Below are 26,269 nucleotides of genomic sequence, written 5' to 3' on the forward strand. Positions count from 1 at the left end.
ATGCGTGTGTGTGTTTGTATACGCACCCCCTGTGACGGGCAATGCCCTGTCCAAGTGTTGCTCCTGCTTTGCACCTCAACCCTGCCCTGGAGAAACAGGTTAGAAAAATGGATGAATATGTTCTTTGACAAGACATGGAGTCTATATTGAGTATTAAATATATTGTGTTACTCTTTTTGACATTACACAGATTTTAATAGTTTATTTACAGCATGCATCGATATTGTCGCGCATGTCTACTGTCCACTTTGGGGACAGCTTAAGGGTTTTGGTGAGGGGGTTAGTGCTGTGTTCTATTGCCTACTCTTCTCCTTCCTCTGACAGCCAGCACTCCATTGCTGATGTAATTTCTGTTGTCCATCCACCTGGACCCTCCCTTTCCTGCCACAGGAGTATATAATCTGGGAACCGGCCATCTTGTTTCCACTTCTGTCCTGAACTTCTTTCTGAGAAGATGTCTCCGTGACTGAGAGAAATATCAAGTCACGCATGCATGTCAGAGGGTCACCTTCCAGAAGTAAGAGGTAGGCATTACTGCCTTCTGACACCAGGGGGCATGATTGCTTTTCTTTTTTGTCACCAAGGGCTCAGAGAAGATGCCCATTGAGGGCCACTAGCTCCACTCCTTCTGGTGCAGGAGCTATAAAAGTAAGGCACTCCCTGCAGGATGCGTCTCATTCTGACGTTGATCTTGTTTCCACTTCTGTCCTGAACTCCGTGACTGAGAGAAATATCAAGTCACGCATGCATGTCAGAGGGTCACCTTCCAGAAGTAAGAGGTAGGCATTACTGCCTTCTGACACCAGGGGGCATGATTGCTTTTCTTTTTTGTCACCAAGGGCTCAGAGAAGATGCCCATTGAGGGCCACTAGCTCCACTGAGCTCTGACCCTGAGTCCTGACTGAATCCTGACTGCTCTCCAGAGCCTTTAAACCACAGCCAAAGGCTATATTTGTCTTATCTTTCCCTATCGCACCATTGAAGGCTTGTTACTTTAAGTCACTTTATAATTTTGAATAAACAGGGTGGCCCAGTGTGCAACCCAACATTTCCTCTTGACTCCAACCATACCCTCAACTGATGACTATATATATATTGTGATGTGTGAGTCACTGTCTTGCACCCCAAAAGGAGGCCCAGCACTTTAGCAAAACCAGCTTTATTCCACAAGAACAGCAGGGTTATTTATTGTCGTGGGATCTACCACTCTTCTATACACAGACAGAGCAAACAGGCATAGTCAGGGCCAGGTCAGTGGCCAAGTTATATTGTTCCCTGCATTCATAATGTCCCTTGCAGCACCCATTGACGACAGGCGCATATAGCGCAATCTCGATTGGCTCATAGTTGTTTCTGCGGTGCTATGCTGTGGCACTGCGAACCTGTGGTTGCCTTGCTGACGAACAAGCACTTTTCCACAGACACAGCAGTTGCGCTTCAGTGTGTCATCTTGTTTGGGGGAGCGGGGGTCCCAAAACAGTTCAGAAACCTCACAATATATATATACTAGGGGGCCCAAGTCCCCCTGGCGCCTTTGGCGCCCAACCCCCATTTGCCAGAATATTAGTAAAATCTGTAAATGTACAAAAGAAAAATGATTGTTTATTGGAGTCAAAATCATGAAATTCTATAAATATGTAAAAGAGTAAAAATCATGAAATGAGAATAAAATATTTACTCTCTTACCAATTGGAGTATTCCCGTTAAACTTAGGTCCACTATGCTTGATGAGTATTTACAAGAGACTAAATAAACTATCCATTCGTTTTAACTGACATTCTTATATATAAGAATACTTTTTTAAAAAAATGACTCATATATATATAACAGGAAAAATCACATGAAAACTAAAGTGGTATGCATTGGGTCAACGTAACTCGACCTTCTTGATATTTTAGTTTATAATTTAAAAACAGAATAATCTGAAAATCTAACAATATCACATTAAAGTTCGATAAATTCTGAAAAGAATGATACCAAACATATATATGTGGGTTTTAAAATAAGCTCAATTTAAAGCGTGACAAAAAGTCACATACAATTAGTTGCACAGAATTATTGCACAAAATCGTTGCACATTTAGGCTTAGGATTTTATGTATATAGAGTAGATATATACAGCCATATATATACAGTGATCCCTCACTATATCGCTTTGACTTTCGTGGCTTCACTCCATCGCGGATTTTAAATGTAAGCATATCTAAATATAAATCACGGATTTTTCGCTGGTTTGCAGATTTCTAGGACAATAGGTCTTTAATTTATGGTACATGCTTCCTCAGTTTGTTTGCCCAGTTGATTTCAGACAAGGGACGCTATTGGCGGATTGAGAAGCTACCCAATCAGAGCACGACGTATTAAATAAAACTCCTCAATGATATACAATATGCTCCCAGCTCTTAAAACAACGACAAGCGACAAGCAAAACACACAGCTCAACAGCAGAAGAAAGCCAGCAGATGATCCGACTGCTTCTCCTTGCGTGTGTTCAGCCACCCCAACCCCCCAAAACCACCCCCACCACAACGTGAGTGGCAGAGACACGAAATGGCAAAAGGACAGCGGCTGTGCAGGCTTTAAAATGATCGACGGGTAGTGCGACAGCAGCAGCAGCAAAAGACAGCAGATGATCCGACGGCATCTCCTTAGCGTCGTTCAGCTGCCCTCCTTCAACGCGAGCAGCGTATATGTCCTGCAAGAAAGAGATGTAATCACGCCTGGGGAATGAAATAAAGGAAAAGTATTGTTTTTACAAAAGTTTTGAAATTAAAAGTGAAAATAATGCATATGTAACAATTCCCATGAAAATAACAATCTCTTTAAATTGTATACCAGGTAAATCAAACCCGAGGGTGGGGGCGAAGTGAGCAGGGGCAGAGCAAAAGTAGCTTTACAGTTTGGAGTATGCAAAACACAGAGTTTATTTTTGTTTTATTATTTATCTATTCAGGGTGACCCACGAAAACCGAGATAACTGCACTATGTGGTGAAGAGAAAAATGATAAGATTTGGTACTCACATTTACAGAAGATGCTAAAAGTGATCTCCTTGTCTGTCAATACATTTCTGTGCCCGTTTCAGCATGTTCATGTACACTCTATGTAACGTCATAGGATCGATTCTCTTTTCCATGGGCCACCTAATTATTTATTTGTAGTACTAGGGGCTTTGCCCCTGTTCACTTCACTCACAAAACACCATATCATACCTGGCCTGTGCTACGCGCCAGCAACTGGACATCTCTGCCACTAGCGTATGTGGATTTCACTTTCACCAAACAACAAATCTTTTAATTCTAGTGGATACGGTTCTTCAATTTGGAAAAAACACTATTTTTCCCTGATGGCAACACGAATTAGACGATCTACAAGTCACCAGCTTAAAGTTTAAATCTAAACAATTTATTTGATCTCTTTTCGCTGTTCTATTATTTTATCGAGTAATAATTTCCTTTTGTTTGCGCTAATGCGATCTTTACTATAATTTTTTTGAGACTTTCGAATTTTAGTACTTTCATTATCTCTAACCTGTTCTGCATGTGTATCGTGCCAGCGTTTTTGAATTCTTTAGGACGTTCTACTTTGTCATCTATTCTTTGTCTTTCATTTCTGACCCTGGGCATGGTTAAATCTCTTGGCACAAAGTCTCATCTTGCGGGATGTGAAAGTATCTCTCTAAAAAAAGTCACATCTCGCCCCAGGCTAAAAAGTCTTGACTCGTCCCAGGATTTTTTTTTATTATAATAGAGAGGTTTATGTTCTTATTTTTATTAAATTGTGCTTGAGTGTAGCAATCATAACCTGCATGTCTTTTTCCATGAGAACAACTGTAAACCTACTTTTGTGATACTTATGTGATATATATATTGTGGAAGTTGACCCGGACACAGACAGGCAGACACGTTCATGTCACCCACAAACACCCTTTATTGACAATATCTACAAAATCTGTGCACTTCCCAGTGCCTCTTGCACCGTTCCCCCAAAAGTCCAGGCCCCACAGTCCTTGTGCCATTCTCCTGGCCGCCTCCAATCCTTTCGCCAGCTCCATCTCTCTTCCACCCGACTTCCGCTATTGACTGAAGGGAGGTGGCCCCTTAAATAGGAACCCGGATGGGCTCCAGCTGCTTGCACTTCCCACGCCCCAGTGTCCCCTGTCATCTTCCCCCAGCACTTCCGCCACACCAGGAATATTCAGGCACCGGGGCGCCGCCTGGTGGTGGCCACGGGTCCCTACAGGGCTGGGCTTCCAAGCCCTTTACCCGAGGCCCCCAACGTAACCAGGGCGGACGCCCCCTCACGGTCTGGAGGAGGCACAAACCCTCCTCCGGTCCTCCTGGTCTTCCCGGCCGGGCTCCAGCCCCAGCCGGAGGCCACAATATATATGTGTATACAGTATATATATATATACATATACAGTAATCCCTTGCTATATCGCGCTTTGACTTTCGCGGTTTCACTCTATGGATTTTAAATGTAAGCATATCTAAATATATATCATGGATTTTTCGCTGGTTCGCCGCTTTCTGCGGACAATGGGTCTTTTAATTTAGGTTACATGCTTCCTCAGTTTAATTGCCCAGTTGATTTCATACAAGGGATGCTATTGGCGGTTGGCTTAAAAGCTACCCAATCAGAGAATGTATTACATATTAACTAAAACTCCTCAATGCTATAAGATATGCTTCAGCGTGGCTTGTTTGCTTCTCTCTATCTTTCTCACTCTCTCAGCCTGACGGAGGGGTGTGAGCAGAGGGCTGTTTGCACAGAGGACACGGACACTCTTCTACAAAATGCCGCTTTATCGGGTGCTTCTGTATACTTAAAAGCATGTATTGATTTTTTGATTGTTTGCTTTTCTTTGCGAGCGCTCTCTCTGACATTTTCTGCTCCTGACGGCGCTCCTTTAAAGATAAGATATGTTTGCTTTCTTTTAATTTTGAGAAAGAACTGTCATCTCTGTCTTGTAATGGAGCACAGTTTAAACGTTGACTAATGGGTGTTATTTCATGTCTAGAGGGCTCTAATAATGTTAACAGTGTGGGAGAGTTTATAAGGGCTTAAAATATATAAAAATAACCATACAAACATATGGTTTCTACTTGCGGATTTTCACCTATCGCGGGGGGTCTGGAACGCAACCCCCGCGATCGAGGAGGGATTACTGTATATATATATATACATATACACACACACATGCACACATACACATTCACATATATCAAGTACTTGTCAATGTCTGGGTATAAAAAAAATGGGAAAAAGTTGTCTTTTGGAAATTCAACTTGACTAAACACAACCCACAATAAGACAAAAATACATATATTTAGACAAAAACTGTAATCCAGCCAGACAAAGAAGCTGTTTTCCAAATTAGCTGAGAAGAAAACGCAGTACATACCTGTTTTCTTTAATGAGATTGTGCTTTTGCTGATAGGAATTGTAGCCCTCATGTTCGTGCTAGTTTTTGGGTTGACCCCACTCCCATCTTAACTCCTCTCCCCTAATATGACACATCATTTATATTTTAAGTTGAACGAATTGAAATGTGCATGTAAAATTTTGTGAAAATTGGTTCAGTCATTTTTGATTGATTGGCAAAGTAACAGACCAACACACAGACATCTAAACATGGAATCAATGAAACAAGCTGTTATGGTGTATAAAATCTGTACATTTTGGTTTCCATTATATTTTGGTCGAGACAAGACAACAGATGAACTAAGACAAATCAAAGTAGGTTCTCTTCCCTTACACCTTTACTTTTATTACAATTGTTCACAGCTTAGTCCAAATTTGGTATTACAGCCTGGGAAAAGAGACTGAGCTGATACCTCAGGCTATTGATTACTTTATGGATGGACATCTAGGACAACAATTGGGTTTATGGCCTGGGAAAGGAAAACTGAGGCAATATCAAAGAACTTTATTACCTGGGGAATTAATTCATCAACCATTTTGACAGCCAGCCAATCAGGTGCATGTGTTGTGAAACCAAGGCATGATATTTCATAATAAATATGCTTTGGTTTGAGACAGAAGAGAAGCAAAGAGAAGAAGAAGAAGAAAAAGAAAGTACAGAAGGAGAAGAAGAGGAACGGACGAAGACGGCACTGGTCGTCAGAAAGGCATCATGAACATCGATTGCTAAATCAAATGCCTCCCTGGGACATTCATTCTTGTCATCTGTAACTTTTTCGTAAGCTTTTTCTAAAGACTATATATATTCAGACTTTCCTATCAGTACCTATTTTCTATTATTCTTTGTCCCAGTGGTATTATTATTATTCTTGTAATAAATACCATGCTGCTTTTAACTTTCTATGCTTTGTCTTAATGTCTAGAGTGATTGAATTAATAAGTTAGTTTTCTTTGAGCATCTAGTGTAGCCAGATTTTTTGTCATTATATCTGGGCTGTGAGGTTTATAAGGCTGAGAGTGAGGGCGCCACTCAATAGAAGGGACAGTTTTAGGAGAAGAAGGTATTCTTGGCTGATAAATGGCCTATAGTCAAGAGTGCTGAGTCTTTGTATGTTTAAATGTATTCTTGTAGACCCAAAGTAATATTTAGGTCTGAGATATCACTAAAACATTGTATTTTGTTTGTGCCGATAATAAGTAAGTCTCTTGAAGTGCTGAGTGACAGGCTGTGTTATTCCTAACGCACTTGCGTGGTTTAAAGTGCTAGAGGTTAATCAGTGTGTGTGTATCATTCATGGGGCACTGTTGTGGTTAGGGTCTGTGTGTATGCGTATAGCTATGTATGTGTGTGTTCATCTTAAAGTGCAACAGTAGACCAACCCGATAATGAAGTTGACGAAAACACTTACGCTTGAGGAAACAGATAAAGGCAAGTAGAGGGAAATACCACGATAATACACAAGCCAATCCCACAACGCCTCTTCATCGCAAGGCTAATGTGTGCTCCAAGATGTCGTAAATGTATTTTTTCTAAGATGAATTAGATTGTTTGCTTAAAATAAATACAGCTGCCCTCACTGGGTGTTTCTCAGGACTGTTGGAGAATGAAGAGATGCTACAATAAGCGACAGCACCCCCTCGCATCTCGAAGTGGGAGTGATTACCTCAGATGAGCCTGGATGATGAGCCTCAGATGCGGACGTGTGACACCTTACAATGGCATACATTAGGAGAGTTAATTATTAACATATCCTTCCATCATTTTTCTAATCCATCCATTTTCTAACCCGCTGAATCCGAATACAGGGTCACGGGGTCTGCGGAGCCAACCCCAGCCAACAAAGGGCACAAGGCAGGAACCAATCCTGGGCAGGGTGCCAACCCACCGCAGGACACACACAAACACACCCACACACCAGCACACACTAGGGCCAATTTAGAATCGCCAATCCACCTAACCTGCATGTCTTTGATTAAAGAAACCCACGCAGACACGGGAGAACATGCAAACTCCACGCAGGGAGGACCCGGAAGCGAACCCGGCCTCCTAACTGCAGCAGCGCTACCACTGCGCCACCGTGCGCCATCATTTTTCTAAAGTTATTTATAAATTATAGGATTGAGCCTCTCTAGAATAACATTAAAGTAATGGGCTCAAGGCAGGAATCATCTGTAAACGTAACATCACCACCTTGTCACGCTCTGATGACCACTGTAAAAAAATAAAATAAATTGGAACCATCAAAGGACACATTCACTTTCAATCTGGCCCATCAGCCTACCACAGAATTCTAATGTTATCTTAGGATCTCCAGTTAAGTAGCTATCTTTAAAACAACTGCATAAAACAAAGAATAGCAAGTAATTTAGCTAAAATTTGAATTAAATCTGTTTTATTCACATTTAATACATTTACATTTTTGTAACTATAGTATTGTTACTCAGTATTAAACATTTCTGTTCTGTGAATTATGTGAGGTTTTGATTGGTAAGGGATAAATTGTTTTTCCACTGGCTGCTACAGCATGTAAATATAGCATAGCAAGAAAGGTTTTGAAATAAAAAAAACATGTAAGTAACCTTATGCAATATTCCCACTTTTGGAATAATTTTGACATCAATTTTATTTGGCTTTGTGCAGTTTTCTGTGCCAAAATATCACTAATATCAAGCTAAACAGAATGTAGAGGATATGGAAGGGAAAGTCACTCCAGAATGAACTCATTTATTCCCAAGTAAAATGTGCAACAGCACTTGTACCTTAGTATTTACTTCTTTAAGATGTTTTGTTTTTTCTATATGGACAGTTGGACATTTTTCCTTTTTTTATCAAATCTGTGTCAAGTTTGGGCCACCAAGTGATTTTTAGAATGCAGACTTAGAACTGGCATGATGAGCACAGTACTGAGGTTCAAAGGCCCTGACCGGAAATTGTGAGAATGATATTAGTATTGCAGAATCGGAGGGATTTGATCAAATTGCATTATTTTCACCAGCATCCGCTGAAAAGTATCATCTCCAGATAAAGGAGCAGCTTCAGCGACAGACTGCTGTCACTCTCCTGCTCCACTGATAGACTGAGGAGATCGTTCCTCCCCAACACTATGCAAGTCTTCAATTACAAAGTTATTGTCTGTTTTATCTGCATTTTTATCACTCTTTAATTTAATATTGTTCTTTATCAGTATGCTGCTGCTGGAGTGAATTTCCCCTTGGGATTAATAAAGTATCTATCTATCTATCTATCTATCTATCTATCTATCTATCTATCTATCTATCTATCTATCTACATTATTAAAGAGTTAAAATACATTTCTTATTAGTTTCATTGATAATGATTGCCTGATTGTTTTTATGTTGAACAGTTGTTATTGTCATGATTTTGTAGGGTTTTTACCTTGGTTTATACATGTTTTTCTTTTTTATGTCTTTTTTGTTATTTTTTTATTCATATAAATTTATGTAATCTTTGTTAATATTGTTCCATTTATGTATTATTTATTATCTACTGTGAGGGACAACTGGGATGCCCTTGAAATGGAAGGACCGAGTGAGAGAGCGTACATAGTGTAGCCTAGATGGTAGCCCTCCCCTTGATCGCAGTTTTGCCTCGGATTTCCACAGGGCAGCATGAGACATAGAATTCCTAAACTCATCCCTGTTGAGATCCTTGGATGCTGCCAGGGGGTGCCGCAGAGACTAGGGAGCCTTACGTCATGGGGTTTCCATCTCACCTAGAAGTGCATTCGGATCACCTGTATGGAATAATGGAAGTACTCCCGGATGGAAGATAAAAGGAGCTGCCTGCCTCATAAGGATTAGCCAGAGTCGAAAATAGGAGGATGAAGCTTGCCAGGAGGAGTGCAGGTGGACCGAGAAAGAGAAGAGAAGACGAGAGAAAAACACTTAGAAAGAAGCGTTGAGTTCCGTATTATTGTGCTTATTGTGACTGTGCTTATTGCTGTGGGAAACTCTTGCTTGAGGAGTTTCCCGAATAAAAAGCCTTTGTGTGTGCTGCACTTGCATCTGTTTGTGTTGTGTTATGGGAGCCCCCTGGTGGCCACACTATGTAGTATGTGTTCCCTGATTTTATTTGTACTTTGTAATGGGAACCCCAAGAGGCAAGACCACTCTTACAGCCTGCTAAGGGACCATCCTCAGCCTAAAAATGGAGATTGGGAAGCAAGAACCTTAGCAGTTCATTTTTTGCCTGTTATTCTTGAATTTGTTTTTTGGTTTTCAACAAATTAAAAAAGAAAACACAAATGTTGAAAAGGGCAAAAAAAAGGATTTCACTAAAAGGCAAACCAAAGCAAACAAGTCCAAACGAGGCTAAAAGCAAAACCAAAAAAAGTGTTACTATCTACGACCCTCACATTAGTCTCTTTTGAATGAAAGTGACCTTTAAGGGCTATGTCATCATGTTAAGCTGAAAAACTTCTCTTAAAGTCACAGCTAGTATCCACCAAACTAACTCCTTTAAAAATTTTAAACAATTCAATTACGTTTCCTCTTAATCACCATGTGTTTAAACTTAAAAGATTTAACTCCTTGAGTCTCTTCTCATAGTTCACAGCTCTCAGCAGCAGAATCACCCTAGCCATTCTTCTCTGGACTGTTTCTGTCTTTTTTGTATTAAGGCAGTGAAAACTGTACACACAGAACTCTGGAGGAGGCCTTGCTAGCAAGTTATGTATCTTATTTACAGCCTCGCTTGACTTGGGCACTACACATCATGTTACAGTTGTGCTTGAAAGTTTGTGAACCCTTTAGAATTTTCTAAATATGACCTAAAACATCATCAGATTTTCACTCAAGTTCTAAAAGTAGATAAAGAGAAACCAGTTAAACAAATGAGACAAAAATATTATACTTGGTCATTTATTTTTTGAGGAAAATGATCGAATATTACATATTTGTGAGTGGCAAAAGTATGTGAACCTCAAGGATTAGCAGTTAGTTTGAAGGTGAAATTCGAGTCAGGTGTTTTAAATCAATGGGATGACAATCAGGTGTGAGTGGACACCCTGTGTTATTTAAAGAACAGGGATCTATCAAAGTCTGCTCTTCACAACACACGTTTGTGGAAGTGTATCATGGCACAAACAAAGGAGATTTCTGAGGACCTCAGAAAAAGAGTCGTTGATGCTCATCAGGCTGGAAAAAGGTTACAAAACCATCTCTAAAGAGTTTGGACTCCACCAATCCACAGTCAGACAGATTGTGTACAAATGGAGGAAATTCAAGACCATTGTTACCCTCCCCAGGAGTGGTCAACAAACAAAGATCACTCCAAGAGCAAGGCATGTAATAGTCTGCGAGGTCACAAAGGACCCCAGGGTAACTTCTAAGCAACTGAAGGCCTCTCTCATGTTGGCTAACGTTCATGTTCATGAGTCCACCATTAGGAGAACACTGAACAGCAATGGTGTGCATGGCAGGGTTGCAAGGAGAAAGCCACTGCTCTCCAAAAAAACATTGCTGCTCGTATGCAGTTTGCTAAAGATCACGTGGACAAACCAGAAAACTATTGGACGGATTGTTTTGTGGGCGGATAAGACCAAAATAGAACTTTTTGGTTTAAATGAAAAGCGTTATGTTTGGAGAAAGGAAAACACTGCATTCCAGCATAAGAACCTTATCCCATCTGTGAAACATGGTGGTGGTAATATCATGGTTTGGGTCTGTTTTGCTGCATCTGGGCCAGGACGGCTTGCTTTCATTGATGGAACAATGAATTCTGAATTATATCCGAGAATTCTAAAGGAAAATGTCAGGACATCTGTTTATGAACTGAATCTCAAGAGAAGGTGGGTCATTCAGCAAGACAACGACCCTAAGCACATAAATCATTCTACCAAAGAATGGTTAAAGAAGAATAAAGTTAATGTTATGGAATGGCCAAGGCTTATTCCTGACCTTAATCCAATCGAAATGTTGTGGAAGGACCTGAAGCGAGCAGTTAATGGGAGGAAACCCACCAACATCCCAGAGTTGAAGCTGTTCTGAATGGAGGAATGGGCTAAAATTCCTCCAAGCCGGTGTGCAGGAATGATCAAAAGTTACCGGAAACGTTTAGTTGCAGTTATTGCTGGAAAGGGGGGTCACACCAGATACTGAAAGCAAAGGTTCACAGGTTCACATACTTTTGCCACTCACAAATATGTAATATTTGATCATTTTCCTTAATAAATAAATGACCGAGTATAATATTTATGTCTCATTTGTTTATCTGGTTTCTCTTTATCTACTTTTAGGACTTGAGTGAAAATCTGATGATGTTTCAGGTCATATTTATGCAGAAATAGAGAAAATTCTAAAGGGTTCACAAACTTTCAAGCACAACTGTACATTATCTAACATCCTATTACCTCTTAATGGCTTCTGTACATAGTTTGGATGTGGACAATGAGTCTGCTACGACTCCTCAGTTCTTCTCATAAGGTGTACTTTTAAATTTCAAAACATTATTGTGCATGCTTCATATGTGCAAAAATTTATATTTGTTCTCAGTATAATGCCTCACCTAATTTGATGTTGGATTAGCTCCAAATATATGGAAATGTAAAAGCTGAAGGACGTCATCAATCTGATTACATAGTGTCATATGATAGATAGATAGATTCTTTATTAATCCCAAGGGGAAATTCACATACTCCAGCAGCAGCATACTGATAAAAAACAATATTAAATTAAAGAGTGATAACAATGCATAACAGACAGACAATAACTTTGTATAATGTTAACGTTTACCCCCCCAGGTGCAACTGAAGAGTCGAATAGTGTGGGGGAGGAACGATCTCCTCAGTCTGTCAGTGGAGCAGGACAGTGACAGCAGTCTGTCGTTGAAGCTGCTCCTCTGTCTGGAGATGATCCTGTTCAGTGGATGCAGTGGATTCTCCATGATTGACAGGAGCCTGCTCAGCGCCCGTCGCTCTGCCACGGATGTCAAACTGTCAAGCTAAATGAATAAACAAAATACATCTGAACATATCCCAATTTTGCTTTTGGTCCACTTGCCTGGTCACTGCTGCCCTTTTGGCGGACACCACCATATTTCAAAGTTGTTTGTGTACACCAGTGAAAGGCAACCTTTTTCGAGTCGCGGTGCACCTGAGGGACTGCCCATAAATAAAGTCGTGAAGACACAATCTATGGACAATCGCCAATAAAAACAGTTAATTTTACAAGTTTGAAAGACACTTTATTAATAAAGGAAACAAAGGATAAATCTTAAATTTAATTAATGTGAACGTTGAGATTGTTTTTCAGCACATATGAGATTGATGTGAGGATCAATTTTCGAAAGACAGACGAGCATTTCCTTGTCGATCATTTGAAGTCTCTCGCGTTTCTTAGACTTCATTTTCGTAAGTGTTTCGTTATCTGTTTTTCCAAAATAAAATATTATTTTTAAACATTATCTTTTTAATCAACCAAAAATTCAAAAACACTAGCAATTTTAAATATTTTACAAAGTTAAAAAAACTTGCCCGACAATGGTGTACACTGAAATAAATCCACAAGTCAATCCAAAGCATTAGTGGGATTTTTAAATACCCAAGGGTGCCTTCATTCAAGTAACCTGTATGTTTTCATGTTGTCTGCTCTCTTTCATTTATGAAATATGTGATCTGAACCCGTACATGCGAAGGCAAGCAGTGCGTCACAGTTGAGTGAATCTGTTTTTATCAAAGATCCCACCCGTGTTGAGCCACATACAGTGAAAGACTCCTTACCATTGGATAGCTGAGGATCAGAGCATTCCAATGATATATAATTGTCTGTGATGGGTCATACATATTTATAAACAATGCTGCACATCCTCTCTCTGACACACTAACACTGAGGACTTTCAGCCAACAAATTATTCAACAGAAGTGCATTAAGAAACGCTACTGAGGCTCCTTTACACTGCAATACGTCTGCATAATGCCTCACTGGGACAGTGACAGCCAAGGGAGAACTTTTCCTTCTTTTGAATTGTCTTGCTTTATAGTCTTTCCAGTATGTGTTCAGACCAAAGTGTATGTGTATATTTGTTCATTTGCTTTATTTATCTATTTATGTATTTATTTAAAGAGCTTCTGGAAAGAGCCAGATTTCTCCCTGTTGACAATTAAAGTTCTATCTCTCTAAATGAAATTCTATCTACATGTCACATCTGAATGGGGATTGTTTAGCTGACATGAAGTAATACTTGACATTTGTCCTCTTCAAAAGTAAAAAGAAAATATATGGTTAATGAAGTCCTAGAAAAGTTACAGAATGCCAGTGATACAGAATATGAAGACCTCACTAATCTTCAGCAATCTGCAGCTCCTTTATTACAGATACAAAAAAATAGCTGCTCATTTTTGGGTACTAGGGGGCTCTGCCAACCCCCGGTTTTGGTTAACCCGAAATACATTTAAAAGAGATTCTTTTTTTCTTGGTAATTGTTACATATGCATTATGTTCACTTTTACTTTAAAACTTCAGTAAAAACAAATTTTTGGAATTAACTTTTCTTCAAGATTGCATTGAATTTTGATTCCTTGTTTGGTCTTAAATCATGATAATGCAATGTATAACTGGCCGCAAGTGAATATCATTTCTTTCTCTCATAAAATAAACTGACTTTTTTAAATGTTTGTCCTTGAGATTTGTTAATTGTCATTGCAAAAGCTTCTTCATGAAGTTCTACTTTGTCTTTTATTCTTTATATTTTATTTCTGACCCCGATTGGACCTGCGAGTTTTTCTACTCCACTTGTTCTGGGCCTTTCCTTATTTTCTGAATTTGCACATAGATTCTTATTGTTCTTTTTTTCCTTCTTTGTAGCATTCTTTTCTCTCCAACGCTTTTGTGTCACTTTTCGCCGCACAGCTCTTTCTTCTCTGCTTAATCGACTATGAAGTTGTATTTTGTCTTTTACTCTGTCTTTTATTTCTGACCTCATTTGCTTGCTCTTTATCACTTATTTGTTTTTGTAGTTCTACTTTGTGTTTTATTTCTGACCCTGACTCCTCTTTTTTCTTTGCTTAGTCATTTATGAAGTTCAACTTTCTCTTTTAATAATTGTCTTTTATTTGTGACCCCGTTTGGACCTACTCCTTTTTCAAATTTACTTGGTCCAGACTGATTATTACTTTCCTTATTTTCCGAATTTGCTTTTTCTTTATTGCTTTTTTTGTGCATTTATTTCTCTCCATCGCTTTTTGGTGTCTTTTCGACATGCAGATCTTTCTTCTTCGCTAAGTCTTTGCTTACATTCCTTTTTTTCTGAATTTGCATTCTTTTCTCTCTATCACTTTTGTGTTTCTTTACGTCGTGCCACTCTTTCTGCTTTGCTTAGTCGTGGACATGTCATCTTTAACTTCTCATTTTTTTAAGCTGCTCTTTGTTCTGTGTCATTGGATGTCAAAGTGTCTTTCTGTCTCACTTCAAATCTGTCTGACGTGGATGTAAGTATGACGTGACTTTACCGTGTCGCGTGTGTTTCGGGACGTGAAAGTGTCTTTCTGAAGTGTCTCTCTGTGTCTCTTCAAAAGATCATGTCTCATCGCCCAAAAAGTCTTGTCTCATCCCAAGTTTTTCCTATATTTTTTCAACTGTCGTGCAGATTGCAGTTTGTAGGACTCAAGGACTGTGTCTCTGATACGGAAGTGAGCAACACCGTAGCACCATAAGGAACAGTCCTGTCTCGTTTTCTCTTCCCTCTATACATCTCTGCCTATAAATATAACACCAGGCACCAGGTCATGTCACCTGCAGAAATTCTCAGATGATTCTGCACTTATGGTGTGTATTGATAAAGGGATGAGACAGAGTACAGGAGTAAGGTGGGGAACTTTTCTTCTTTGTGTAAAGAAAGTGGTCTGCCTGTTAACATCAGTAAAATCATGTAACTAATTATTGACTTTCACCACACTCTATTGTCTTCTATTGTCCAGTCAATATTCAAGGAGCAGATGTAGAGGTGGTGCACTCCTACAGCTACTTGGGTGTCCACATTAACGACAGGTTGAACTGGTCTCGTAATACAGAGTCACTATACAATTATGAAAGGACAGAGCAAGCTCTTTTTTCATAGGAGACTGCATTCCTTTTAACGCCAGTAATGACGTCCTTCACATGTTCTACAACTGTGTGATCTCTAGTGGAAATTTCTACACTGTGGTGTGCTGGGTTGGTAACATCACTTTAAGAGAGGCCCACCAAATCAACAAGCTAATTAAAATGGCAGGTTCAGTTATGGGATACAATTTGGGCCCCCTGGAGGTAACAGCAAAGTGTCATTATGAACAATGCTGCACATCATCTATCTGACACACTAACTCTAGCTAATGAATTATTCAGCAGAAGTGCGTAAAGAAACGTTACTGAGGCTTCTTTATGCCAACAGCACTACGTCTGCATAAAGCCTCACTTGTACTGTGATTGCCAAGTCAGACTTTATCTTTGCTTTTTAATCGTCATTTTAATAGTCATTCTGATATCTATCTATCTATCTATCTATCTATCTATCTATCTATCTATCTATCTATCTATCTATCTATCTATCTATCTATCTATCTATCTAATACAAATTTAGGTGATTGGTATTTCATTCAATTTATATCAGTTCACAAAATATTAAGTTTGTTTGGACCTGTCTTGAATCGGAAAAAGGATTGCAATATGATGGTACCTCTCTCATTTAAGCTGCAGAACTGGTGTTTTTTTTATATAATTGTTTTCTCTTAGAAGCCGTGACTATATGAGAATATAGAAGTACCACTTCTGCCCTTCATCAAGTGACAGCACAACAGGTCTCACCTACTATTTGTGACATGATTTTAAACTTCTAAATATTTAAACATCACATTTATTCAAAATTAATTCAAATTTAATTTACGAAATTTTCTTCGTCTTAGAAAACTTGGATGAAATAAAAGATACCAGGCTACGCTATGCTGTAATATAACAGTGCATAAACTGACAATGTCATTTGCTGGCAAAATAAATACAGACAAGTGGTCAGTTGTAGTAGCTATGAACAGATAGGAAACAGGTACGAGTTTAACATGCAGACTGAATGTAAGGTGACTTGATTTTACAGGGAATGCCACAGTAGCAATCAGTAGAGGCTGATTCCTGATCTCAAGATGACTGAATGCTATCCATTTCAGAATTTGCTTGCTAATCTCAAAATACAGCGGAACCTCGGGTCACAACCATAATTCGTTCCAAAACTCTGGTCGTAACCCGATTTGGTTGTGCCCGAAGTAATTTCCCCCATAGGATTATATGTAAATACAATTAATCTTCCAGACCGTACGAACTGTATGTAAATATATTTTCTTTAAAGATTTTTAAGCACAAAAATAGTTAATTATACCATAGAATGCACAGTGTAATAGTAAACTAAATGTAAAAACATTGAATAACACTGAGACAAACACCCAGGCTCCCTGCTCAGCTGCTCGCTTGCTCTCAGGTGCACTCGCTCTCTCTCGCTCCATTGCTCTCTCTCTCTCCTGCTTTCTCCTCCTGCTTCCTGTAACCTCCCATTCTTTCCTGTTCTCTTCTTTTTCCCTTTAGCCGACTCGCGCTTCTATTTATGAAGAGGCGTGGTAGTCGTGGCAATCAGCAGCTCCTAGGAACAATTACGGATGCGGACCGCTTCTCACTTGTGCACTTAGGTGAGAAATGCCCACATCACAAACTCCTCAGGAACCACTTCAGCCATACACCACCACGCCCCCTCACTAAGCCATGTGTGCGGTGATTATTTATTGAAACTGGCCTTTTTGACGGGAGTTGTGGACCCGCTATACCACAGGAGAAAGCTGGGTTGAGAGGAGGTTACAGTTTTGAGGGAGAGTCCCTCTGCGTGATGCACCGAGAACAATGTACAGGACAGGGAGAGACTGAACACATGCAGAAATCATCGGCGCGTACGAACTGGAAGGGAAATGAAATAGAGCACAAAGAGTTCACAGCGAATGCACAGGGAGTGACTGAACACGTGCAGAAATCATTGGTGCGTACGAACCGGAAGGGAAACTGGCTTGTTCGTCAACCGAGTGTGTGGTCGTGAACAGATCCAAAAGTTTGGCGAACTTTTTGGTCGTAACCCGAACCGAGGTTCCACTGTACTCTACTGTTTATAAGTGCCACAGGGACAATTCAGACTAATAAAGCAATCACTAAAAATGATTAGACTTGTCTCTGAGAAATAAGGCACACAGTTTTATATGGTATGTACGAAAATATAAAATGTCATGTGGCTAGTGATCTTATAAACACATGTCTTGTGTGCTGTTGTGGAAAAAAATGCATCAAATTTTGCTTTATAATTAAATAAAAACAGTTTGTCCTGGCACTGGAGACGTGTTGACTGTGGGTTGAACAAGCAAAAAACAGTCTTACTGCCCTTAGACAATCCTATTACTTGTACTACTTTGACTCTTACTACTTGTGTCAATACCTCTACTAGTATTACTACTATCATATGGTGTTTACAGGGCCTATGTATGATGAGCTTGATGTTGGTTATGAACATGTTGGTGTTTCAAGTTAATAATTATTGTTCTACCAAAGAATTTTACTGATACCTTGTGACTGAGGTCATAAATTCTACCACTGTTAGGCCAACATACCTTACAAGTACTCAACTGCGCACAAGCCCTGGGCATACAGAAAATTATGTTTTTATAGTGTTAAGAATACAGCTGTTTCAAGTGTTTTAAAAATTCACATTGGACCACAATATTATTCATTTCATGAAAAGGTGGAAAACCATATTATTTGAATTTTTAAAAAATTAAATCAAAACATAATGTATCACTTGTATTTTATTGGAAATATAACTCTCCTCTGTAATATTACATTAAGACATATAATCTTAGTCTTGTAAAAATATATATATATTTTTGTTGAAGCATCTTATTTAATAATTATTTTTCCAAAAAAAAAAACTGACCAACTAATGAAAACAGAGTCCACCGTCTTGAATGAAATGGTTCTTCTTGCCTTCAACAATTGACCATTCAGGATCATGATCTTCTATACTTTCCATATATTCTTTGTCGAGACAAGACAACGCGTCACCCTGCTTAAGCTTAGCCTGTTCACATTAGGAACGTTAAGAGTTCTTCTTTGTTCATCTGTCAGAGCTAATCAGCGTCAGAAGAATCGCTCCAGTCGGTTACAGTCACCAGACTGCTTTTGAGAGTACTTGAAGCATCACCTTCTTGAAGGCCTGTCAAAACAACATTAATGATTAGCATATGTTTTTTCTTGCTATAGCTTCAGTTATGTGATAATTAAATGTAAATTTCTGTTAATGAACTGCAAGACTAGCCACTAGGTGGTGCTGCTCTGGTTGTACATCAAACTCTGCATCACTAACAGCTCTATCAAATATTTCTTGGTATGAGTATGCAGCACACCACCTAAGTGTAATAGGTATACTGAGGTCTCTAAATCAAGCAGTCTGACTGCCTATAGACCTGTGGCACACACGTCACTTCCATTCAAATGAAATGCTTTGAATGTTTGGTAAAAAATATTTTAATGACAGAGATGGGGTCACTTTAAGACAACCACCGATTTGCTTACTGTGATAACAGAATAGTAGAAGATGCTCTGCTGGTTACCCTACATTAAATCTACACTTTTCTTGATAAGCCTGGTTCATATATCAGAACATTCATTAGTTATGGAGTTTTCAGTACCATTCCAGCCTCACATACTGATTGAGAAACTGAACAGTACGATTGTTACCCCATTTATTACATTATGGTTTCTGGGCTTTCTTTGAAATTGCTCACAAACATTCAAAGTGCAGGATACTTTTTCAAAAGTCATTCTCTCAACTAAGAGGGGCTCCTCAAGGATGTGTTTAGTCTCCATTAGTTTTTACACTGTACAAAAGTGACCTGAGACAGAACAATGTCCACACTGCTGATGGAACCATGATGATAGGACACATATATGCAGAAGAGGTCAAATAGATGGTTTAGTAATTTGATGCAATAAGAACCATCTTACTCTGAATGTCAAAAATACCATAAAATTATATCTTGTGTTTAACAGGCACAAAACCATATGTTTACCCATTACTGCTCTGGGGGAGGAGGTTGAAATTAATACAAAAACTTATGTTCTAACTGTAACCAGTGCATGTTTCTTCTCCATAATCTCAGACAGACAGGGACTTCATTGTTCTTTTATTGCTGTGTGATCCACTTTGTCATCACTTTCAACTTTATTGCCTGGTTTAGTTGTCTGACAAAATGCAGCCACAGTTATTGGGGCTGACGTAGATGGTTTGGTAAATGTGCGTCAGAGGACAATGTTGAAAAAAATGGACATCATTTCAACTGATGACAGACATCCATTACACACAGAACACAGTAAATCAGGGAGGAGAGTTGCTCTAAAAACCCACACAAATCGCTCCAGAATTTCCTTTCTTCCCAGTGCCATATGTCTTTTTAAAAAGGAATATCAGGAATACTAAAAAACATAAAAATCCTGAAGTGTATAAGTTTTCACATGTATTTTGTAACCATTTTAGGTGAAAACACACTATCCAATTGCTAGAATTAGTTTTTCATCTGTAAATATTTTGGAATTTCTGTGTAAGTTTTAACTTGTCTTGTCTCTATTTCTTCATTTTATTTGAATTCTGTCTGCTATTGGATGCAACTGAGAAGGCAACTTTCGTGCTGTCTTGTGTGAACATGCCTAAACATTAACTTGACCCTTCAACTTCTTGGCAAACTGGCAACTGAAACACTACAGATATTCTTGCAGGCACAGAAGTCACAGCATGTAGTCAGAAAGTAGAGCCAGCGAGAAAATGCCAGAGGTGCTTCTTGGCCAACAGAAGACACAACCATTCCAGAAAAGAATGTTAGGAACCATCAACACTTAATACTGTAGCATCAGAAATCGTGGAGTTGAAACCACCTGATTGCCAATGTCTCATGGAGTGTAGAGTCAGGCGGTGAAGTGTGGGCAAGGACTCGACCATTTGGGGAAAACTGGAGAAAGTGAACCAGACAAGCAGATAGAGAGTTAGGGTAGGAAAGTTCATCAGAAATAGTATATTAATCGGTAGATGGATAGGTACAATACCTGCACAGTTAGGCCTAGAAGGAATGTTTTCCTCTTACTTTGTTTATTGTTAATCCCTCAATTATATTTAATTATTTAAACAAATCTTTATTTTTGTATTTTTTGGCCTGTCTGGAGTCAGTATAGGTACAAAGGATACAATACAACAATAGAGCCTCCTATCTGTAATATTATATAGATTTTTATGTACAGTATATACTGCCCTGCAATGGACTGGTTTGCCATGTACAGATGCTTCCTCCTTTGCTCCTTGTGCTGCCTGAATAGGCTTCAGCTCCCAAGAACTAGAACATGACCAAGAAGGTGGCTATATTATTTTGCTGTATTGTATATAAACCAGGGTTGTCCAACTCAGATCCTGGAGGGCTACAGTGGCTGAAGGTGTTCATTCCTACCATTTTCTGAATTAGTGGGCAATTTTTGCCATTAATTGACTTACTTTGCCTTAGTCTTAAGTCTTAATTTTTAAAGACTCAGTCAGTTTAATTAAAAAAAAAATTCTGATGTGGCAGAATGAGAACACCAACAAATCATGGAATTAAATAATGGATTTATTTACGGACAAGAATCGGTTTCTATGAAATTGGTTGGGCTTGAGGACTCATCTCTTGGCTCGCTTTTATATTTTACAGTGAGTGAAAAAAATTGTTAATATCTCAGACACTTTTTCTCTATGCGTGTGACAGGACCCACTTTATAGTTGCCAGCTAACCAAACATGCACATCTTAGTGATCTGTGGGAAGGCCCATAATACCTACTTTCTCAGATTCCACTCAAGGATACAGACTATCAAACCAGAAATTGACTCCTTTCATTCAAAGCAGCTGTTTTTGACTGTTACGGTCCATCTCTTAAAAGGCTTACTTCACTTCAGCCTGGTTACAATATTCCTTGTTGGGTTTCACCCTCCTTTGCAAAGTGTTTTCTTGCATTGTTAATCTAACAAATACGGGGAATGACACCAACATTATGGGTTTTATTTTGCATGGCTAGTAGGCTCAACCTTGGATTGTGTCCTCTATGGACAGGACAAGGACTCATGCTTGCCACTTGATGTTTGATAAACAACTGCCTTAGAAAGTCAAGTTAATGGATATATTGCTCAAATGAATATTGGGGTTTTCATCTGTCAGTGTTAATCTGGTAACACTATCATATCATATCTCTTGTGCCCATTTAAACTTGCCAGTGCCACACAGGGATTACCCAGGCCAAGAACTAAACTTGCATACATGAAGCTGTAAAGATGTAAAAGTAAGTAAAAAACACAAATTACTCACCTTCTTTACCTCCCTTTCCTGTATAAGTTCCCCAGATGCTGGTAGATGAATTTGATTCTGTACTCTTTCTGGCACTGAAGACAGGTTGGCTCTTTTCTGGTATTGGAGGTTTGGTTTCCTCTATTGAAGATATATCCCAGTCATCATCATCTACATCTGAAAGCTTATCAAGAAAACAAACAAAAACACTTCAGGATTTTCCTCCAATACAACGTTCTAAAGGACCTTCTCATTTAAAACTGTTCATTTAGTCATTAAAACTAATCATTAATGTAACAAAGGTTTCATTGTTTAACACACTATATAAAGTCCAAATACTTAAACCATTTGTATCTACACAAATAGGGGTAGGGATGCATAATTACCATAAAATTCATAATTGCCAATTGTTGTTCTTAGTATTATAATTATGATTATAAATTTCAATTAATATCATTGCAATGAAACACTTATTGTGTGCTGTCAGTCGCATATGTTGCATTTATACTTGTGATGGGGACAAAAAAGAACTGAAGATCTCATGCTGACCTTTAAGTATTTTGCACACTGCACTTTGACATTCTTTGATATCCTTCTGCTGTGAAACATTTTGACCTGTCATTGTTTACAGGTCTTAAACAACTATTATCATACACTAAGTCATGCTGCCATTTCTGTACTATCTCACACTGTGCTGTATTATCTATATCTATTATTCATTTATTATATTACATATTTATTACTGGGCGGCACAGTGTTAGCGCTGCTGCCTTGCAGTTAGGAGACCTGGGTTTGCTTCCCGGGTCCTCCCTGCGTGGAGTTTGCATGTTCTCCCTATGTCTGCGTGGGTTTCCTCCCACAGTCCAAAGACATGCAGGTTAGGTGGATTGGTGATTCTAAATTTGTTTGTGTGTGTTCTGCGGTGGGTTGGCCTGGGATTGGCTCCGGCAGACCCCGCTGTGTTCGGATTCAGCGGGTTGGAAAATGGATGGATGGATGGACATATTTATTAACTATATTTATGTATCTAGATTGCACAATACCATGCATCAACGTTCATATTGCTAACTATATGTCAATATTGCTGCTACTTCTTTGTCTTGTCTTTGCACAATGTCTTGTTTGTGTTTTCATTTTAATATTAATTTTTAATTTTAATTTTAATTCTAATTTTAATTTTTTGTTTGCACTACATGTTATTAAATTGTGGATCCTGAGCTTCGCAATTTTGTCTATCTGTATACTTGTATATGGTTGAGATGACAATAAAGTTCGCGTTGACTTTGAGATAAGTTGTTCCATGAAGTGGAGGATGTAGATGAGCTGTATGATGCCCAAGTTGGATGTGTACGGACTATCATTAAATCTGAACTTTTTTTCTCAACATACCACCTCCAGAAACTGAAATGTTACAAAGTACTATCACTTTTTCGATCTTAAAATGTTAAATGCTGAACTGTTTTCAGGCAAAACTAAAGTCTACCCCCACCCAAAAAACGTTTCCATCAAATACTGTTACTGTGAACTTTAACAAGGTATTTTGGATAGTTTGTGTGAGGGTGCATCATTTAAATTTTCTTATATATGCCTAATGCTTTCTTTTAATTAATTAGGGACAGTAGTGTGGTATATGAAATAAACATCAGAAATGCTTTTCAAATACAAAAATTGCAGGGTTACATGTGAATTCAGATCAAAAGAAGGATACAAATTCATAACTAACACAAGATTAAAGGGAAAAAAAACAGGACTTCATGTAAGAAAAAAAGAAGAAAAATAACTCAAAAATGTGAAGGCTGAGCCTGCTTCATGGCACAGAGTCTTTATGTTGAATAACAGTTTTAGATTTGGCAAGAAAAGTTTGCAATCTTTAATGTTTTCATGAAGAAAGGAGATAACAAAATTCTTGATCCAAAGGAGACCAAATTTAAACAGCAGCAAACAATATCAAAACATTCATAAGAAAATCTCAAATTCCTTGTGTTGCATAATTCAAATGTCAAATATCCAGACATATACTTACAAAGTTTTGATAAAATATTATGAAATAAACCTTTTCCAGAAAATCCCCTCATGCACAACAGAGAAGTACATTCATATGAGTATAAGCTTTTGAATTGAAGATCCACCTACTCTCTCCTCACTCACTGGTCAAGAGTCCTCCTAACTCACTGGGTACCTATTACGCCTCAATTACTATTCTTCAGGATTTTTCAGCAGCCATTTGTGAAATTCCACAAGTAAATTGATCTTCAGCTTGTTGAAGCATCTTGGATATGCACAAATATGAGGCATACTTTCCACCTGATGATGTCTTCTTTCATTTTTCTCCTCTAATTGTATTCCTCTCTCAGACCATGTTCTGTAATGTTGATAATCACTGTAGCCAATGAATAAACTATTAATGGGTAGGACAGAGTGATAGAGTGGATGCTCAATCAAGGCTGTATAACAAATAGTCTTTTTAAGGGCCATCTACCATCAATGTTCTCTTAATGTGAACATTTTTCCCAATTTTCATTACCTTTTTTGTGTTCCTTGAGTATGTGTATTTAAATTGAGAACTGCTACAGTAGACTATCACCAACAGAGCTCTGTGTCACAGCATAATAGATAGATCCCCAGTGGTTATCAAGGCACAGAAGTAGATGGAAAAAGTGGTTAATAGCAAGAAATATAAGGAGTCCCCAGTGACAACAGATGGGAATAGGGAGACCCATTAGCCTTTGTGTATCCTGCTCCTGTTTCAAAAGGACAGACAGCCTGGTCTGGGCTTTCAAGGGATAACTCAGGTCCAGGATTGCACTGACACCTGGTGTTGCTCACATGAGTTCTGGTAGGACAGTTCCAGAAATTCCTAAAGACTATTCCTCACCTCAGAGGTCACTGTTGGACTTTCACTGGTAGTTTTTGACCCAGCTTTAAAAAGCTCCTTCTGACCATTCACTTACGCTGGCAGTTAGGAGATTTGTAACAGCCCTGAGGTCAGCTAGAGGAGAAAGCAGATACCATAAGAACAAGAGAAGGTGGAAGGAGTGAGCAGGAATAGAATAATCAAGAAGCCATTTGGGTATGATGTGGGCCAGCCAACCTCCAAAACTGACTGGGCTTGAACCGTTGTTTAGGTAGGCACAGAGAGTCTTGAAGGTTTATTGTGTTTCCTTATTGTTGTGAGGTGTAGTCTCCAACTGCCTGGATCTTTCTGTGCATTGTTGTTGTTATAATAAACCTTTTTCTTGTATGTATTTATCCTCCTTGACATTATATAGGTTTTCGAGTCAGAGTGCTTAAATTTGTGCCCTATTGGCCACAAGATCATTAAAATATTATACGTTAAATGTAACAACTTAAACCATTTCAATGATTATTTTTGACGATATTTCTTACCTTCAGTTCTTTTGCTGCTTCTTTCTTTTCAGGTACTTTCACAACATCTACACCTCCCACAGGCTTCGTCACAGCTGTTCGACTGGCAAGTTGTCTTTCAATAGTATCTGTCAGCTCCTTCACAGTAACACCTTTAAAATACCACTTTAATCAATTCTTTATTATACTACAGTATATATTGCCATTTATATTTATCCCTTATGGCAATATAGTGTAAATAAATCAGAACCTAAGTTAATAGTTTTGCAATGGCAAAAAATATGTATTTGTGCAGCTTAAGCAATCTTCCATCAACCATTCCATCTACCATCCATTTTCTTAAAATACTTGCATAACCTGGGAGTTATGGGGAGCTTAGGCAATGGGATCCTGTCACCACGAGCACAAAACACTGCATATTGTGAGACAGCAGCACTAATCATTTCACAATTATTTTTAGAAAGATGTAGTCTTAAACACTGTTAAAAGTTATTTTCATATTAAGAATAAAGAAGTAAAACTTACTTGAAACTGCCTCTCCTGCACCTTTGTTCTGTATGTGATTTTTACTTAAAAGCCCAGGATCAATCTCTTCCATTTCACTAACATCTGTCCAGTCATTATCACTTTCAAAAGAATTCACACTTGCTTTTGATGTTTCAGGATAGTGTACTTTTGAATGCATAGCTTCTGCCTGAATAGGAACTTTGTGCATATATTCTTCATCAGATTCATCTTCAGAGCTGAATGGAGGAGTCCTAAATAAAATAAGAAATATACACATTACTGAATATATTGTACATGGAAAGTCTGAAAAATAAAGAAATCCCACTGTAGTGAGACAGACAGAGAAGAACTTGGACGCAAGACCCCTAATTATTAACTGTAATTACAAAGTGTTCTGTGTTGGTGTTTCACAGGCCTGGTGTGAAATTAAGAGAGCGCACTGAGAGTGTTAAGACACCCCCAGATACACCTAGTAGAAAATAGCAAGACCTCTGCAATACGAATAGCTTGACTAGAGCTGCTGATTAGCTGTGTATATTGCACTTATGCTTCTTAGTCATTTGTACAAAAAAGTATGTTAATACAATGTTTATAAACCGTTAC

General features: G+C 38.6%; 1 protein-coding gene across 5 annotated transcripts in view; it reads right to left on the reverse strand.

Annotated features, from left to right (window-relative positions):
* Positions 1–18,230: 18,230 nt before the first annotated feature.
* Positions 18,231–26,269, reverse strand: part of dzip1 (DAZ interacting zinc finger protein 1) — an 83,573-nt gene continuing 75,534 nt past the window's right edge. For all 5 annotated transcript variants that reach the window (XM_039745395.1, XM_039745399.1, XM_039745396.1 and 2 more), the window contains 4 exons: positions 25,685–25,917; positions 25,181–25,311; positions 21,815–21,977; positions 18,231–18,650 (listed from right to left, as the gene is read on the reverse strand). In XM_039745395.1, coding sequence (XP_039601329.1) covers positions 18,565–18,650; positions 21,815–21,977; positions 25,181–25,311; positions 25,685–25,917 — 613 coding nt within the window. In that variant the 3' untranslated portion in view covers positions 18,231–18,564. The remainder of the gene's footprint in view (positions 18,651–21,814; positions 21,978–25,180; positions 25,312–25,684; positions 25,918–26,269) is intronic.

Source organism: Polypterus senegalus, chromosome 2, assembly GCF_016835505.1.
Source record: "Polypterus senegalus isolate Bchr_013 chromosome 2, ASM1683550v1, whole genome shotgun sequence".
Classification (NCBI taxonomy): Eukaryota; Metazoa; Chordata; class Cladistia; order Polypteriformes; family Polypteridae; genus Polypterus; species Polypterus senegalus.